At 39.9% G+C, this 17,048-nt stretch overlaps 2 protein-coding genes across 3 annotated transcripts; one reads left to right on the top strand and one right to left on the bottom strand.

Moving 5' to 3' along the window:
- Window positions 1-185: 185 nt before the first annotated feature.
- Window positions 186-7,393, top strand: LOC141611541 (coatomer subunit alpha-1-like). Of its 2 annotated transcripts, XM_074430107.1 has the most exons (5): window positions 186-490; window positions 988-1,247; window positions 1,937-2,431; window positions 4,026-6,996; window positions 7,100-7,393. In XM_074430107.1, exons 2-4 carry the CDS (start codon window positions 1,040-1,042, stop codon window positions 6,965-6,967), a joined length of 3,645 nt encoding a protein of 1,214 aa, XP_074286208.1. In that variant the 5' UTR covers window positions 186-490; window positions 988-1,039; the 3' UTR covers window positions 6,968-6,996; window positions 7,100-7,393. The 2 variants fall into 2 exon arrangements, with proteins under 2 accessions (XP_074286208.1, XP_074286209.1); XM_074430108.1 differs by having other exon boundaries at window positions 196-490; window positions 4,026-7,152.
- A 592-nt stretch (window positions 7,394-7,985) lies between these two features.
- Window positions 7,986-12,692, bottom strand: LOC141611543 (CRM-domain containing factor CFM9, mitochondrial). Its single transcript, XM_074430109.1, has 3 exons — window positions 12,130-12,692; window positions 9,993-10,394; window positions 7,986-9,512 (listed from the first exon to the last, which is right to left on the bottom strand). Exons 1-3 carry the CDS (start codon window positions 12,496-12,498, stop codon window positions 8,469-8,471), a joined length of 1,815 nt encoding a protein of 604 aa, XP_074286210.1. The 5' UTR covers window positions 12,499-12,692; the 3' UTR covers window positions 7,986-8,468.
- Between the last annotated feature and the right edge of the window lie 4,356 nt (window positions 12,693-17,048).

Below are 17,048 nucleotides of genomic sequence, written 5' to 3'. Positions count from 1 at the left end.
TGTGGGTCCTATGGTATGAACCTTGAAAAGGTTTGTCTATTGTTATGAATGAGTTTGTTATTAAAGGGGTTTGTTAAATTGGTGGTTTGTCTATTGTGGATGCCCTCATGAATGAATCATGATGACATAACCACTCAAGATCTCAACCATTGAAACATAATCCAACGATACACCTTCACCCTCTTACAACTCCTCATACCAAAAACACCACTAGTCAACGTCTTATAAAAATTAAAATTCCCTGCTATATTTCTCTCTGTAAAAAGAAAAAAAAATTAATAATTCTCCCACCAAATAGCTAGTTAGTGGGCAGATCTACACCAAATTAAAAAACACAAAATCTTCTTCACCATTTTTCTCTCACTCTAAATCCTCGCAATTTTCTCTTCTTCTCTCTAAATTTACTCTTCCAATTCTTGATGCTAAATTTGCTAATACAAGACATCACTTGATTTAACTGTCCAATTTCACTAATCAGATCTGAGTACCGGTAATTAATCTTTCAATTCAATTATTTTTTGTTTTTCCCCAAATTTTAATTTTAATTTTGCTCGGTTTGGTGATTACTGTAGTTGATTGCTGTATTTGATTCGATGCTTGTATTTTGGTTAGTAATTGTGATTTTGATGTTATCAGGTTAAGAGTTGAGCTTAGATTTGGTTTAATTTGTGGAAAAATGTGTAAATAGCAGCAAATTGTATAAGGTTTATGCTGCAAGGTAGAGAATTAGAGATCGTGGATTTGTTTTGTTAATGTCGATCGTTTTCGATCTTTTGAGGTGTTTGAGTTGATGAATTTCGTTGTGCCGATTATTTGCACTTCGAGTTTGATTCAAAATATGTGAATTAAGATTGAAGATATTTGGAGATGTATAGTAAGACCGCCTTCTGAATTGATGTCGTGAATTCGTTGTAAAAGAATATGTATTGCGCGATATATGTGTAAAACGGGCTTACTAGAGACTGATTTTATTTTGTGTTTGTGTAGTTTATTAGGGGTTGTTTCCGGGCAAGAGCGAGAAATCCTGGATTGTTGAATAATGTTGACGAAGTTTGAGAGTAAGAGTAGTAGGGTCAAGGGACTGAGTTTCCATAGTAAGAGGCCATGGATCTTGGCAAGTCTTCACAGTGGTGTGATCCAGCTATGGGATTACCGGAATGGTACTCTTCTTGATCGTTTTGATGAACATGATGGCCCTGTTCGTGGTGTTCATTTCCATCAATCTCAGCCGTTGTTTGTGTCTGGGGGTATGCCGTTATCCTATTTTCTTATTCATTCACGTTCTTTTGCTTAGAAAGCCTTTGATGCTACTAATGATGGATGTTGTTTTTGTTGCTCTTATTTATTCACTCTATGTACTATGTTACCCTTGGCTCAATCTATGGATGTGTTGTTTTTTTCTTTTTTGAGTGATTTTCTCGGGCATTGCATATTGCATAGAATTATGGACGGTGTGGAGTTCAACTTGTCTGGAAATAAAATGAACACCTGGTATTCAACTTAGGCATTAAGATACATAGTCTTGACTTTTGACTTGAAGATGACTTGGAAATTGTATAGCTTCCAAGAAATTAGTGAGTAACATTGATGCCCATATACGATAACAGAGTTATTATCTTTTTGTGCACATGTTCAAATGTTTGATGTCCATTGACTGATACCATCTACTAATGATTCATGTTACGTTCTCATACTTGAGCCATAGATATAAATGTGGATTCCAGCTTTTGTTATCTAAATAAGCTCAAAATGAAACATAAACCCTTGCTCAACATCTTAATATGCTGATTGGAATTCTTTCTTAATATTGGAAGGGTGAGGTAGCATGGGATTCGATATATTGGTCGTGTCATTTTCTTAGGGTTTTATGCTTCCATGATCAGATTAGTTAAATATCAGATTCTTGGGGTCTTTATATCTTACTTGTTTGTCTCAGGTGATGACTACAAGATTAAAGTTTGGAACTACAAATTGCACAGGTGTCTTTTTACCCTTCTTGGACATCTTGATTACATTCGGACCGTGCAGTTTCACCATGAGAACCCATGGATTGTGAGTGCCAGTGATGACCAGACTATTCGCATTTGGAACTGGCAATCACGGACATGTATTGCAGTCTTGACAGGGCACAATCATTATGTGATGTGTGCCTCCTTTCATCCTAAAGAAGACCTTGTCGTGTCAGCTTCGCTTGACCAGACAGTTCGGGTCTGGGATATCGGAGCCCTAAGGAAGAAAAGTGCATCTCCTGCAGATGACTTAATGCGGTTGAGTCAAATGAATTCAGATCTTTTTGGTGGTGTCGATGCCGTGGTTAAGTATGTTTTGGAAGGCCATGATAGGGGAGTTAACTGGGCATCATTCCATCCTACACTCCCCTTAATTGTATCTGGGGCTGATGACCGACAAGTAAAATTGTGGCGCATGAATGGTAAGTCTTATAATCTGTCATTTTGTGCAAATTGTGGTGAATGTGAATGTGTTTAACCACTAGTTAATCCTGCTTTTTGGTAATTGTATATTCCAAACAGTTGAGATTAATATTGTTCTTCTTTAAACACTATAACTTCAATGTGAGGGCGCAAGGCAAGTTTGATCCAGGATTGGTGAGGAATGGTGAAAGAAAAGGCTGGGTTGGATTTAGGGGTCTTTGTGCGAGCCATTTCAAAAAGTTCTGGCGCGTAGGCCTTTGAATTAAGACTTCCCTCCGCCCATTTGATCCGGATTGCCGGTGAATTTGTCAGAAAGAAAGCTCTTTTAGAAACTGAATCATTTGGGTGATTGCCTCTGAGGCTTAAAAGACTCCCATGAGTTGTTTATAATCGGTAAAACTATCCCCTGAGGTTTCATTTCTGACCTGTTTGTAGTTTCTTCACCCTTGGTTAAGTGTGAATTTGACTCCGTGACCTAGTTTCTTTGTTAGCAGTCTTTTGATGGATGTGTTTTATGGTCTACCCTTTCATGGACACCTTCTTTTCCACAATGCAACTAGATTGATGTTGGTTTGGCTATTACTTCACGTCCCAAGATGATTTGCTGTGTTAAATATCTGTTGCACATTTTCGAGGGACTAAATTGTTGAGATTTGAGGGGCTAATTGACCTGCATGACTATGCAGTGAGTCGTTTTCTTCACTGTTGTGAATGTTCACTTAAATCTGATTCAACGTTATTCACTATTATCGATCATGCTACTAGCCACAGGCCAGAGCGAGTGTTAACAAGTAGCCCATCTATGATGAAGTTACTAAATTTTGGGCTAAGATTAATTTTGACTTTCAGGTGTGCTGCGATAAACAAATAGGTTTTAAGAGATGCAATTCATAGGTTTGAAGAGATTGGTTTTCTTTTGTTAGCGATTTTATTAATAGTGTTACTCCTAGTTGTGTTTGTTTATTACTAGTAGGATGTGTTCTGGCTTGCTGAAACCTGATCCTTACTTGAACTCAAGTTTTTTTTTTTTAATAAACCCCAAGTTTGAAGGACATGAGTTGTTTCTTAGGCTACATCTGGACTCTTATAATGTTATTTTTTTTGGCTGATGTTGAGTAGATATAAGTCATACTCCTAACAGAATGTCAGAATATTTTGCTTAGTGGAAGTGAATTTCTTCATTTAGTTGGTGTCGAAAGGGTTTGAAATTGGTTCAGTGAGTTGAATAAACTTGATGCTGCAGAAGTTGTCTGGGAAAGAATTTCTTGCTGATAATGTACATTAGTCTTTTTAATTTTGATTGGTTGTCTGAAAACTCAAGCTACCTTATTCTGCGTCTCTTTTATAAAAACTTGTAAATTATGTGCAAGGGATGTTCTTCTGAATTTCTTTTCCTCAAATCGTACTGTAATGAGCCTATAGGGTATATGAATAAGAGATCCTATTGGATAAGTAACTAATCTTGAATCTCATCTGATCTTCTATGTTTGCTCATATCTATGATGACTTTTATGTTCTTCATAGTTTTGAATGGCTTGCTGAATTCATTTAGCGTAAGGTGCCTCACTGACTTGCTTTTACTTTATTTATTAGATACAAAGGCTTGGGAAGTAGACACATTGAGGGGGCACATGAATAATGTGTCCAGTGTCATATTCCATGCCAAGCAGGATATTATTGTTTCAAATTCAGAGGACAAAAGCATTCGTGTATGGGATGTAACAAAGCGAACTGGTATTCAAACATTCCGCCGGGAACATGATAGATTTTGGATTCTCGTAGCTCATCCTGAGATCAATCTCCTAGCTGCTGGCCACGATAGTGGGATTATTGTCTTTAAATTGGAGAGGGAACGACCAGCATTTTCTGTCAGCGGTGATGTATTGTTTTACGCAAAAGATCGTTTCTTGCGGTTTTTTGAATTCTCCACTCAACGTGATACACAAGTGGTTCCAATTCGTCGGCCTGGCTCAACAAGCTTAAACCAAGGTCCTAGGACTCTTTCTTATAGCCCTACTGAGAATGCTGTTCTCATATGTTCTGATGTCGATGGTGGGTCCTATGAGCTCTATATTGTACCCAAAGATGCCTCTGGAAGGGGTGATGTGGCACAAGAAGCGAAAAGGGGTGTTGGAGGATCTGCTGTTTTTATTGCTCGCAACAGGTTTGCAGTGCTTGACAAAAGCCACAATCAAGTCATGGTGAAAAACCTGAAGAATGAAATTGTGAAGAAGAGTCCCTTACCTATTGCCACTGACGCAATATTCTATGCAGGGACTGGAAATGTGCTGTGTAGGTCAGAGGATAGAGTTATTATTTTCGACTTGCAGCAGAGAATCGTTCTTGGTGAGCTTCAAACCCCCTTTGTGAAGTATGTGGTGTGGTCAAATGACATGCAGACTGTTGCCTTGCTAAGCAAACATGTCATCGTGATTGCTAATAAGGAGCTTGTTCACCAGTGTACTCTCCACGAGACAATTCGTGTTAAGAGTGGAGCCTGGGATGACAATGGAGTTTTTATCTATACAACTCTTAATCACATTAAGTATTGTCTTCCCAATGGAGATAGTGGCATTATCAAAACACTTGATTTCCCAATTTACATCACCAAAGTTTCTGGCAATACACTTTTTTGCTTGGAACGAGATGGAAAGAATAAGGCTATAGTTATTGATGCTACTGAGTATATTTTCAAGCTAAATTTATTGAGGAAGAGATACGATCATGTCATGTCAATGATACGAAACTCCGAACTCGTGGGGCAAGCTATGATTGCTTATTTGCAGCAGAAGGGGTTTCCAGAAGTTGCTTTGCATTTTGTAAAAGACGAGAAAACCCGGTTCAATTTAGCTTTGGAAAGTGGAAATATTCAAATTGCAGTTGCTTCAGCCAAGGAAATTGATGAGAAAGATCACTGGTACCGACTAGGGTTGGAGGCTCTTCGCCAGGGTAATACTGGTATTGTGGAATATGCTTACCAGAGGACTAAAAATTTCGAGAGACTTTCTTTTCTTTATTTGATAACAGGGAACACGGAGAAATCTACCAAAATGTTGAAAATTGCGGAGGTGAAAAACGATGTCATGGGTCAATTTCATAATGCCCTTTATTTGGGCGACGTTCAGGAGCGTGTCAAGATCTTAGAAGATGCCGGTCATTTGCCTCTGGCATACATGACGGCATCGGTTCACGGCCTTCATGATGTTGCCGAGAGGCTGGCTTCTAAATTAGGAGATGATATTCCTACTTTGCCCTCGGGAAAGGTTCCCTCCCTTCTGATACCTCCGGCACCTGTTAAATGTGCCGGCGATTGGCCTCTTCTGAGAGTGATGAAGGGTATCTTTGATGGCGGAATTGACCTTGGGAGGGGTGCTCCCGAAGAAGAGGAAGAGGAAAGCGGAGCTGATTGGGGCGAAAGTTTGGAGGAAGATGTAGAGATAACAAATGGAATTACTGAAAATTTATCTGATAGAGAAGAAGCTGAAGAGAATGAGGAAGCTGGAGGTTGGGACCTTGAGGATTTGGATCTGCCTCTAGAGGAAGATACTCCTAAAGTCTCGGCTAGTTCCCGTTCTTCAATGTTCGTGACTCCAAGTCCCGGCATGCCCGTCAGCCAAATCTGGACCCAGAAGTCGTCTCTCGCAGCCGAGCATGCTGCTGCCGGAAACTTTGATACTGCTATGCGGTTGCTGAGTCGGCAACTTGGGATCAAAAATTTTTCTCCATTGAAGTCCATGTTTGTTGACCTTCATGCAGGAAGTCAAACTTATTTGCGTGCACTTACTTCTGCTCCCATCATATCCGTTGCCTTGGAAAGAGGATGGAGTGAATCTTTAAGCCCAAATGTGAGGGGGCCACCTGCTTTAGTGTTTAGTTTCTCTCAATTGGAAGATAAGCTCAAGTCTGGTTACAAATCCACAACCGCTGGTAAATTGTCAGAAGCTCTCACCATATTCGTAGCCATCTTACATACCATTCCTCTGATAGTTGTCGAGTCGAGACGAGAGGTTGACGAAGTCAAAGAGTTAATTGTAATTGTCAAGGAGTATGTATTGGGTCTAAAGATGGAGATCACGAGGAGAGAATTGAAAGATGATCCAAAGCGTCAACAAGAGTTAGCTGCGTATTTCACTCACTGCAACCTTCAAACCCCTCACTTGCGACTTGCCCTACAAATGGCTATGCGGGTTTGCTATAATGCCAAGAATCTTAGCACAGCTGCTAACTTTGCCCGACGACTACTTGAAACAAACCCTCCTAGTGAGCAACAAGCAAAACAAGCCCGGCAAATTTTACAGGCAGCTGAGCGAAACATGACTGATGCTGTGAAACTAAACTATGATTTTAGGAACCCTTTTGTGGTATGTGGCGCCAGCTACGTGCCGATTTACCGTGGTCAAAAGGATGTGTCCTGCCCCTATTGTACCGCCCGTTTTGTACCGGAACAGGAGGGAAAGATCTGTAATGTTTGTGAGCTTGCACTGGTTGGGGCTGATGCTTCTGGTTTGCTGTGTTCCCCATCTCAGAAAAGATAAGGTGACAGAATTCGCTTCCTCGGCCACAGGTAAGGAACTACAAGTTATCCGCCAAGAATCAATATTTCAATGAATTGCATTTTTATTTGATTTGATTTTTTGTTCATCATTTTCCCTCTACTCTTGCTGTAGATGAGTTATTTTCGAAATCTATGGTTTTTGGCTGCTCATGTTAAATGTTAGAAGACAGAAATGACCTTGTTAAGACGAAGGTCATACGGACAATAGATCGCGGGTTCAAATCTCCTCCTACGTCAAGGAAAGAAGACAGGAATGGCCTAAAAACTCTTGTTATTGATATATGATCATAGTTGAGACAAGTCCAAGGACAGTATTTGCGCAAATTTGAAGATGATTGTGCTTGTTAATTTTGTGACACAGGCAATTTGAATTTTGAATTCATTTATCGAAATTTCCGTTCATTCACTGCTTATCTGAAAATCCTTGACAGGTTTTATGGCGAAAAATTCGCTGTTCCTTGTTTCTGAGATAGACAGACTGATCTTTAAGCCAAATGAACCTCCCCAGAACATTAGCAAATGGTGTTACTTGGGTGAGGCCTCATGTTACAGAGATATAATTTGCTCTCCGTTACATTAACAAATGATGTTTCTTAGTGTGTCCTCGTGTTAGTGTGTTACAGAGATATAACCTCGCAAACGAGGCTCTCCCAGTTGTAAATGTGTGCAAAATACAAATGGGGTGTGTAATACGGAGTATCAATTTAAATGATATTCCCTCGGTCCCGGTTAATTGTTGTTCTTTGGTTTTGGCACAAAGACAAAGGAAAGATAATGGGGTTAATTATAAGATGACAAGTGGATCAAATTGAGTGTGAAAGATCAAATTGCTCATCAAATATAATCCTAAAATAGAGAATAGGACAGCAAATGACTGAGAATTTGTGAGTAATTAAGGTGTTCAAATATTACTCTCTCCTCTTCATGTTCCCATTTTTCAAAATCTGAACACGGTGAAATGAAGGTTAGCATCAAATAAAAGAAAAACAGATGTCCTACGACATAACATTATTAGGCTATTAGCATCACTAAACCCATTCATGATTCAACAATAAAAATTCTGTGTGGAAGGGCAAACCATGAAAATTACTTCCATAATTCACTCTTTGAATAAATAATATACCCGAAAAAAACAATACGGAGTAGAACTGTTGCCTGTTGGTTTATCTACTCTACCAGAAATCCAGGATCCTGTTGCACAATGTCACCCCACAATGCATTCACCCATCTCATGCATGTCCAATTTGAGCAAATCGATAATGATGAACTTATTCCACAACAAAGTTTCTCGGGATCGCAGGACGTAATGGTAGGAATCTGCCAATCCAGTAGATACTAACATGATAGACCATTTCCGACCCTTGCAAAATTATCCTTGTACAGCCTTTCTAACTAGTCTGAGCAACCTGAACCACGATGCAACGGACATAGCTACATGACAGAATGATGCCCAATCGCTTATGGATTCACAAGTATCAAGCTCAATCGCTATCCCAAATTTCGTCATTCTTTCCAGACACTGGTTTTCCCCGTGAAAGGTCTTTGCCTTCATGATAATATGGGGATACAACAGCCCCACTATAGTCATCATCAACTCCTTTAAGGGCACTTGACTCTAGAGCTTCATCATCTGACTCCTCGTACATGGGGATTTCCGATTCACTAAATACTTCGTCAATCTCAGATTCATCCTCCGCCAGTTTTCTGTAGCAATCATGACCAGACTCTCTGGACCCACCTCTAATCCTTGTAGATTTGGGTGATTTCGAGTCAAATCCTTTTTCTGTGTCGGAATTCCACATTACATCATCGAGATCATCTAACATTTTTGCTGACCCAGATTCCTCATCAGATACCATTCCTTTAAATCCACTATTACTGTGCTTAGGCCCTCGGCTTTCGTGAGGTCCTCTAGTTCTTTCTAGCTTATATAGATCTCTTTCAGAATCATTTGTATGGCTTTCATCTTCACTTGCATCATGATCCTCAAAATCATCATCATCAACATCATCATCATCATCATCGCCTTCATTCTCACTGTCTTCTGTTCTTTCCCTTCGGTATGGATCCCTCGAACCCCTACCTCCTCGAATATCACCATTGGAGTCATTATATATATACCTCTCAGGTCGGAATCTTCCACTTGAATCATCCTTATTTAAGTATCTAATTCTACCTACTTCTTCCTCTTCTGCAGCCTCCTCTTGGGCAAATTCTTTATCGGCAGCGTCCTCTATCTCGGCTATAAATTTGTCCAGCTCCTCTTGGTCACTATCCTCGCCAGGCCCAGGGTTCTCGGAGGTTCTCTGAAGTCCACTCCGGGATTCCTCATCCCCACGGAAGACATAGGGACTCCCCTCTTTCTTGTCAATAGCATTAAAGAAGGTTGATGCTACTCTTTGGATGCTCGCCATGGCAACAGGATCATCGGGGCTAATTCCTTTTTTACGAAGCTGCTGCTCGGTTTTCTTTATGTTCAGTTTTTGAGATTCGAGTGCTTGCTCGAATCTGGCTTTGAAAAGGGCCTGTAATTCCAAAACAAAACATGCAATAGGGAAACTTCAGTAATAGCATATACTAAAATCAGTTGAAGTCTCATGAGGGACCGTCTCATATGTATTAGTAATATAATCTTAAGACCAACCCGTTTGACTAAAAACGTTTCCCATATCGAATAACCCACAAAAATCACAAAAAGTCGTCATCTGTCTACTCTCATACAAACAGTTTAATTAGCATTTCATTCAACAATTTACATCAAGAAAATTTGCATTCTTTATTGCAAAGCAAAAATGAGTTTCACTTTATCAGGAATTTGTAGTCCCATTCGTGTTTTACTCATTTTCCTAAAATACCAGGGAAACTAAGAAAAACCATGTTCCAGGACATATTTACCTCCAACCAAACTAGGCCTTACTGAAGTTGACATTCAGCGAAATGAAAAAGAACAACTCAATGACATTATGGAAGGAAAAGACAATAAGACCAGAGCAATGTAAACATACCTTTCTTTTGGTTAAAGTGTTGACAGGTATCAAATTTTTCGGTTGACGATAATTTCTACCACGGAACATAATTATTGTTTTCACATTGTGTATATTAACCACGATACCACCACTGAGCCTTGCAAGTAAATTCGCCATCTCCTTAATTTTTTCCTTAGGGAAGTTATCACAGCAGACTTGCACAGTCTCATGGAACTTCCAATGAAGATGCATATTCTGAACAACTCCTCCAAAGACTCCTCGAACACCAACTGGACAATAATTTTTGTTCCTGAAACCTATTTTCTTATATGCTTGAAGCTGCTCAGATGTCAAAAGCTCTGGGTCATGTCTAGGTTGAGGCAACTCGGGCAGATCGTATTTCTTGAGCTTTTGCAGAAGCAGTGCCACCTTTTTCTTGGCCTGCATAAGTAGAGAAAGAATGACACGAGAGCCTAATTCTCGTCACACTGGTACAATTGGCCACAAGTTGTGCCAAAGAAAAAAAAAATCGCATGAAAGTGTAGCAAATCACTTGGGAAACTTCTTATGTCACTACAGACATTAGAATATAGAATAGACCTCATCTTTTCCCAAAAGCTGGAATATTGTTTTTGTGAGGCCACTGAAGAAATTGACTTTATACACAATTGGGACATTTGGGTCTTGCTCTTTCAACGTGGGCTAAAACTTAGACTACTTAGTTGCTTTCACTTTCCTTTCTTCTGAAAGGATGAGATGGTTCAAGTCTAGTTGATTAACTTATTTCCGCATAAAAAGAACTATATATTTTTTTTTTTTTTGCAAGAGGTGAGGGTGATTGAAGTCAGGCGACTATCATAAGTAAAAGGCTATCTACGTGCATGAAAATTGGATAAATGCCGCAGCTTGGTGTTTTACAGCTCGAACAAAATAGAGACATGGACACAGGAATATTTGAAAACCAAGTACAGGTTATGTGAAAACGTACGGTGGGTGAATTCAGGCAGAGTTCAATTAGGAATTCAATATAAATGTCTCCATTGCCAAAGCATTGGTTAACGATGATAACAATGAGTCTATGAATTCACATGGTTACAGTATCAGTCATTGAACTCTCAAACTATTGTCTTTTATGTATATTACAAAACATGAAGTAAAATATGGAAAGGAAAGTACACGGCCATGAATATAGACTGTTGAATACTATTACCGAATGTACCGATTTTATCAGACAATTACAAAGCGCACACTAAGAGACCCATAGTTCCTAATTCAAGACATAACCAGACATCCAGTAGTCCCAGGAAGTCTTGTAATGACCAACAATTACAAGTGTAATTGAAACTGGAACCAGACCAAACCGAACCCTGAAAACTCTTCAGTAACTCACTTAAGTGAAAGGGTCAGCGACTGAAATTTATCACACCAAACTAGTCATCACAAACTACCTACCTTCTGCCTAATGAAAATTATAAATCTCAATACTTCTCAATGATGTCATTTGTTGGACTTGAAACGAACGCACAGATTAGCCTAACATAGAGAGGTTCAACTATACACAGCTCTACCACTAATTGCAGTAAAGGTGCACAGTTTTACCCTAATTACGGTGAAGGAAGCCACAAAGGCAATTTTGACACTTACGGACCAGGTTGATAAATATCACCCCTTGTGACTTTACAAAACCAGTTAGCTCTAGAAAGGTCCAAATATCAGCTAGATAGACAGTTTTACTCCCTTGTCTAACAGAGAGTCTATTTACTATCCATCCAACAAAAACCAACAACATTACAATCCCAATTGAAACCTAATACTCCTCCGTCCCGGTCAATTGTTGTCCTTTGATTTTGGCACAAAGACCAAGAAAAGAGGGAGCCAATTACCAAGAAAAGAGGGGGTGTTCGCATGTACGCTAGCAACACAAAGAGGACGTTTCCAAATGACCTCAGATGAAAAATTGTGTCAATAACGGCATCAAGGGACTGATATTTCACAATGGAAAAAAAAGAATCGTAGCCAGTTTAGCGAGTCATTTTGCTTTATTCCATCGTAATCTAAAACCATAGAATAACGACTCTTTGATTCCTCAGTCTAAACAATCACACAATTATTAACTAATCAATACTCAAAAACTATAATCAGATGAAAATGAAATAGATAAAAAAGACAAGAATACCCTTCTGAGACTATGAAGAAGGCGTTCTTCCTCAGTCATAAGCTTAAGCTTAAGTTTTTTAGCTTGACGAATTTGTTTAACAGTTTTACCAGCTTCTTTCTGCATTCTTCTCTCTACTTTACTCCTCATACTCCTCCCCTTCGCCGTAGACATCCATCTTCTCCCTCCATCAAAACCCATATGCCGAAAATTACTAAACGCGTCAAAGATTGAAACTTTATGATGAAATCCAACAATTGAGGTTGATTTTATTGGGTTTTTGGGAAATGGGTAGTTGTAATTTGAAGGGTTTGGGTGGTGTGTGGTGTGGTGAAGGAGGGTGAATATGGTTTTGAGTGATTGTTTGCGGAAATTAATGGTGGAAATCATTGTTTGTTTGGATGAGATTGTATGGTGTGTGGATTTTGGGAGGATTAAAGGGTGAAGTGTAGAAGGGATTGTTTCTTCATTGCAGAATCAGGGGTTTTTCGCATTAGCTTAAACCCCAGAAAAGAGTAAAGAAATGAGGAAATGAGGAAATGAGGAAAAGATTAGAGTCTCACTCGAACACTCTATGCCACATGGGCCTTTGAATGAGGGTTCAAATCCAAAAAAAAAATGAATGAAAACAATTCACACAAAACGAGACAAGAAAAATTTCTCTCTCTATCTCTAGAGAGTTTCCTTTTCTCTCTTTGAGAGTTGCTCCTTTTTTATCCAAAAAAATCCACAATAATCACCGTCTTCTCATCCACAAAACTTCACCGAAAAATATTATATTAACTTAAGATCTGCTTTTCTTATCCGTTACACATATCTTTTAAAGATGGAAGGTGCTCCATCTCCTTTTCGCGCAGGTGTGAAGATCAATTTGCCTGCTAATTTACGAGTAAACCTTATGGGAATTGATTTCAACCGAGTTCTTATAGGCCGTTTCATTGATCAAAGGAATTTTGATGTTAATCGTGTAATACAAGCTGTCAAGACTCGCTGGATTTCTAAAGATGAAATTAAAGTTCACCTTTTCTTTCCTTATTTCTTGTTTGAGTTTGCTAATTTAGCAGATCTAGACTTTTTAGAGAAAATGCATGTGCTAAATATTGAGGGGAGCTTGCTTGTTTTGAGAAGATTTTTATGGAATAAGGTCTTGGGAGGATTTTAATTTTCATATGGTTCCTCTATGGATTGGATTAAGGTTCACGGGCTACCAATGCAATTTCTTCATACTTGTCATCATGACTCATCTCCTAGAACATGTTGGTCCAATAATGGAAGTAGATAATTATCATGCTTCTTTCCCTCCGCGGCAATTTGTGCGAGTTCGTCTTTGGGTTGATCTAGCTAAACCCCTAGTTTCTGGATGTTATTTGGCCTTAGAAGGAGGGACAAATTGTTGGATTTCTTTTAGTTATGAAAACATCTTCCGATTTTGTAAACGATGCGGGGTTGTCGGTCATCGCATTTCATTCTGTCGCCTCACCTCCTTTGAAGCTATGTCACAAGTTGTACGAGAGGCTAGCTAATCTGCAAGGAAAGGGATTTTCAGTCGTTTATGGTCCAACAGAAGTGCCATATTATAATAAATCAATTATGGGCCTTCCTGCAAGATTAAGATTTCTCTCCACTTATTTTAATACTTCTGGTTCAGTTCCTGGATTGGACGACTTTGAGTTGTCATCATCAGTGTCTAATTTTTACTCCTCTTCATCTTCGAGCAATGATGATCCTTGCTTTAAAAGAATGGTAGTTGATGATCCAAATCGGGTTGCTCGCACTGATGTTAAACAAGATGATTTCACTATGAGAGATTTCCCTCTCTCGGACCCTTATCCTTTTACGGCGGATAGCTCTATTTGGAGCGAGGAGTTTCCCTTGAGAATCGGTATTTTTCCCTTTCGGACCTCCAACCCGGAAGACGACCCATCCTTGGATGCTACGTTTGTGCACCGGGACCCGAGACAGGTGGCTTTTAGGGTCTTGCATGCGAGAACAGATGGCACCGTTTTACACTCTGTTTTTCAATCATGTGGTGCTGCTTTGGTCAGTAACTCTCTTGCTTCGAAGGCTCACGTGATATTTCTTCTTTTGGGCTGGTGTTAATTCGGTCCCCGTGGATCATTTGGAAAGAAAATAAAATTAGTTTTTAAATGCAAGGTACCTCATGGCTTTCGCTTTTGCAGCAAGCCCAAATTTAAAAGATCGAACAGGCTCAGATTTCTGGACTTAGCTTGTCCTGTTGATCATCCACATCTATCTCACCCTGAGTTGATGTTGGCTTTTTTGGGCCTTAGAATTTTTCGTATACCGGCCCAAATCCCCAAACTTACAAGGCCTGGACCCGGTTTCACGAAAGCGATCTTTTCCTTTTGAGGACCCGCCTTGGTTGCAGCTTCCCTGCAAGCGTACAAAAAATAAGCTTTCCTTTTCTCTGGACTCTGACCCACAAAATTTTCTAACGTTACCTTCCTCTTCTTCTGTTTCCTGTTCCAACGTTGGAGATTATGCTATCGTCTTAGGTTTGGTGGTGGACCTTAATTCACCACCAGGGGATCAATGACTGCCTTTTCTTTGGAATTGTATGGGATTTGGTGAGACGGATGATCCTACAATTCCATACCTTCATCATCAGTATCCGTAAATTTCATCCGTCAATTTTGTTTCGCAAGAGACTCACTCTCTTTGTGACCGTAGTGACTATGAAGACTAGTCATCTTGGTTTTCGAACACGTGGGGTTGACTCATTAGGGCGTAGTGGAGGCCTTTTTTGTCTTTGGGATGACTCGGTAAATATTAGTGTTTTGTGTTCTGACAAGCGTTTTATCTTTTGTAAACTTGTTATAGAAGTCTCACCTGGTACACATGAATCCATGTATGTAATGTTTATCTATGGGGAACCTGCTTTAGCCTACCGATGTGCTGTTTGGGAACGAATTTCAGAGGTTATTTCCGGCTGCTCCCCTTTATTAATCATAGGCAACTTCAATCAAGTCGAGTTACATTGTGACAAGTTGGGTGGCTCACCAACGATCCGTGGACAAGACGAGTTCCTTGCTTGGAAACTTAACAACGATCTCATTGATGTTCCTTTCTTTGGCCCACGGTTCACCTGGACTAACTCGCAACTGAATACAGATTGTATTTTTGAAAGGCTGGATCGCGCTTATGCAACACCAGGCTGGTTTGATCTTTCCGCACGCTTCTCTACTTCATCTACCTATACTTATTTCTGATCATGCTCCGATTATCTTACGTTTTTTCCAGCCTACTACAAAGTCTAAGAGACCATACCGAGTTGACAATTGGTGTCTTTCTATCCCAGAAGTCATTGATTTGGTGAATAATGCTTGGAATGCTCCTGTTGTGGGATCATCAATGTATGTTCTCTCTCGAAAACTCGCTTCCGCTAGATATGCTATTCTGTCTTGGGTTGTACAGCACAGATTTTCACATGGCATCAATTGGTCCATTGTGGACTCGGACCTTGATTGATTCGTCGACTCTATTGTCAACTCTTTTACGGCAAATGCTTTTCAAACGGTTAGATCTGAGCAAATGCAACGCATCCACAAGCAACATCTTTACTGGCTTCAACGCGTTAAATTGCGTAAGGAAATTTTAGATGGGCTTCCTACTAGTTTCTTGTTCAATAGAGTCAAGCAGAGATCTTCTAAGCAGCGTATACTTGCCTTGCGAACTTCTGATGGTACATGGCTTCATAATTTGCCTGAGATTGAAACGGAAATAGTTGGATATTTTCAGTCGCTTTTGGGTCCTCCTAAATCCAAGAATCCTGCTTTTCCAAGTGATAATTATGATGATTTTCTGAACCCACTTGATCTGCCTTTCCTTACACCTCAAGATAGTTCAATTCTCGCTGCTCCTTTTACGGATATGGACGTTCTTCGTGCTCTTCGTAATATGGACGGCTCTAAATCACCAGGTCCGGACGGTATTCCTCCTAAATTTTTTCAGGTTTTTTGGCCACAAATTGGATCTCTGGTTACCTGTGCAATTCTACGTTTTCTGAATACGGGTGTCATGTTGAAAGAGTGGAATAGCACTCACATTATTCTCCTCCCAAAAGTCGAGCACCCAGAGATGGTATCGCAATTTAGACCAATCAGTCTCTGTAATGTGGTTTACCGGCTCGCTTCCAAATGCCTTGCCAATCGCATCAAACTGGTAATTTCGTCCCTCATTTCTGATACGCAACAGGCTTTTGTGCCGGGGAGATTAATGTCAGACAGCTCAATCATCGCTCATGAGGTTATGCATTATCTTAACAAGACTAAGACTGGTTCTAGCTGTTATGCGGCTCTCAAATTGGATATGCACAAGGCTTTTGATCGTGTCTCGTGGCATTTCCTTATGGAGGTCTTGCGCCATATGCGATTTCCACCTGCTTGGCGCAGTCTTATATGGGAATGTATTTCCACTGTTTCATATCGGATCCTAATTAATGGCGCGCCATCATCTACTTTGACTCCGACATGCGGTCTTCGACAAGGCGATCCTTTATCCCCCTATCTTTTTATTATTTGCATGGAAGTTTTATCTCGACAACTCTCTCGAGCCGAGAAGACGGGAATGCTTACGGGTTTAAAAATATCTCGCTATGCTCCAACTGTTTCACACTTATTCTATGCGGATGATGCGCTTATCTGTTGCAAAGCTACACCCTCTGCTTTTGATGCCTTAAGGGATCTCTTCAAGGACTTTGAATCTGCATCGGGACAGATGATTAACCTCAATAAATCTTTCATTAAATTCAGTCTCAATGCCCCACCTGATTTTAGATTACATTTAACCTCCATCCTCAAGATGCAGAGCTCCTCAACCTTCGGAACCTACTTGGGTGTTCCTGTTGACATCCCAAGAAACCGGTCTCGGGTATTTCATCCTTATATTGACAAATTGACGACTCGCATTTCATCTTTGTC

Source organism: Silene latifolia, chromosome 11 (genome assembly GCF_048544455.1).
Source record: "Silene latifolia isolate original U9 population chromosome 11, ASM4854445v1, whole genome shotgun sequence".
Classification (NCBI taxonomy): domain Eukaryota; kingdom Viridiplantae; phylum Streptophyta; class Magnoliopsida; order Caryophyllales; family Caryophyllaceae; genus Silene; species Silene latifolia.
The sequence above is the reverse complement of the archived record's forward strand: the minus strand, read 5'-3'. Positions and strand labels throughout refer to the sequence as shown.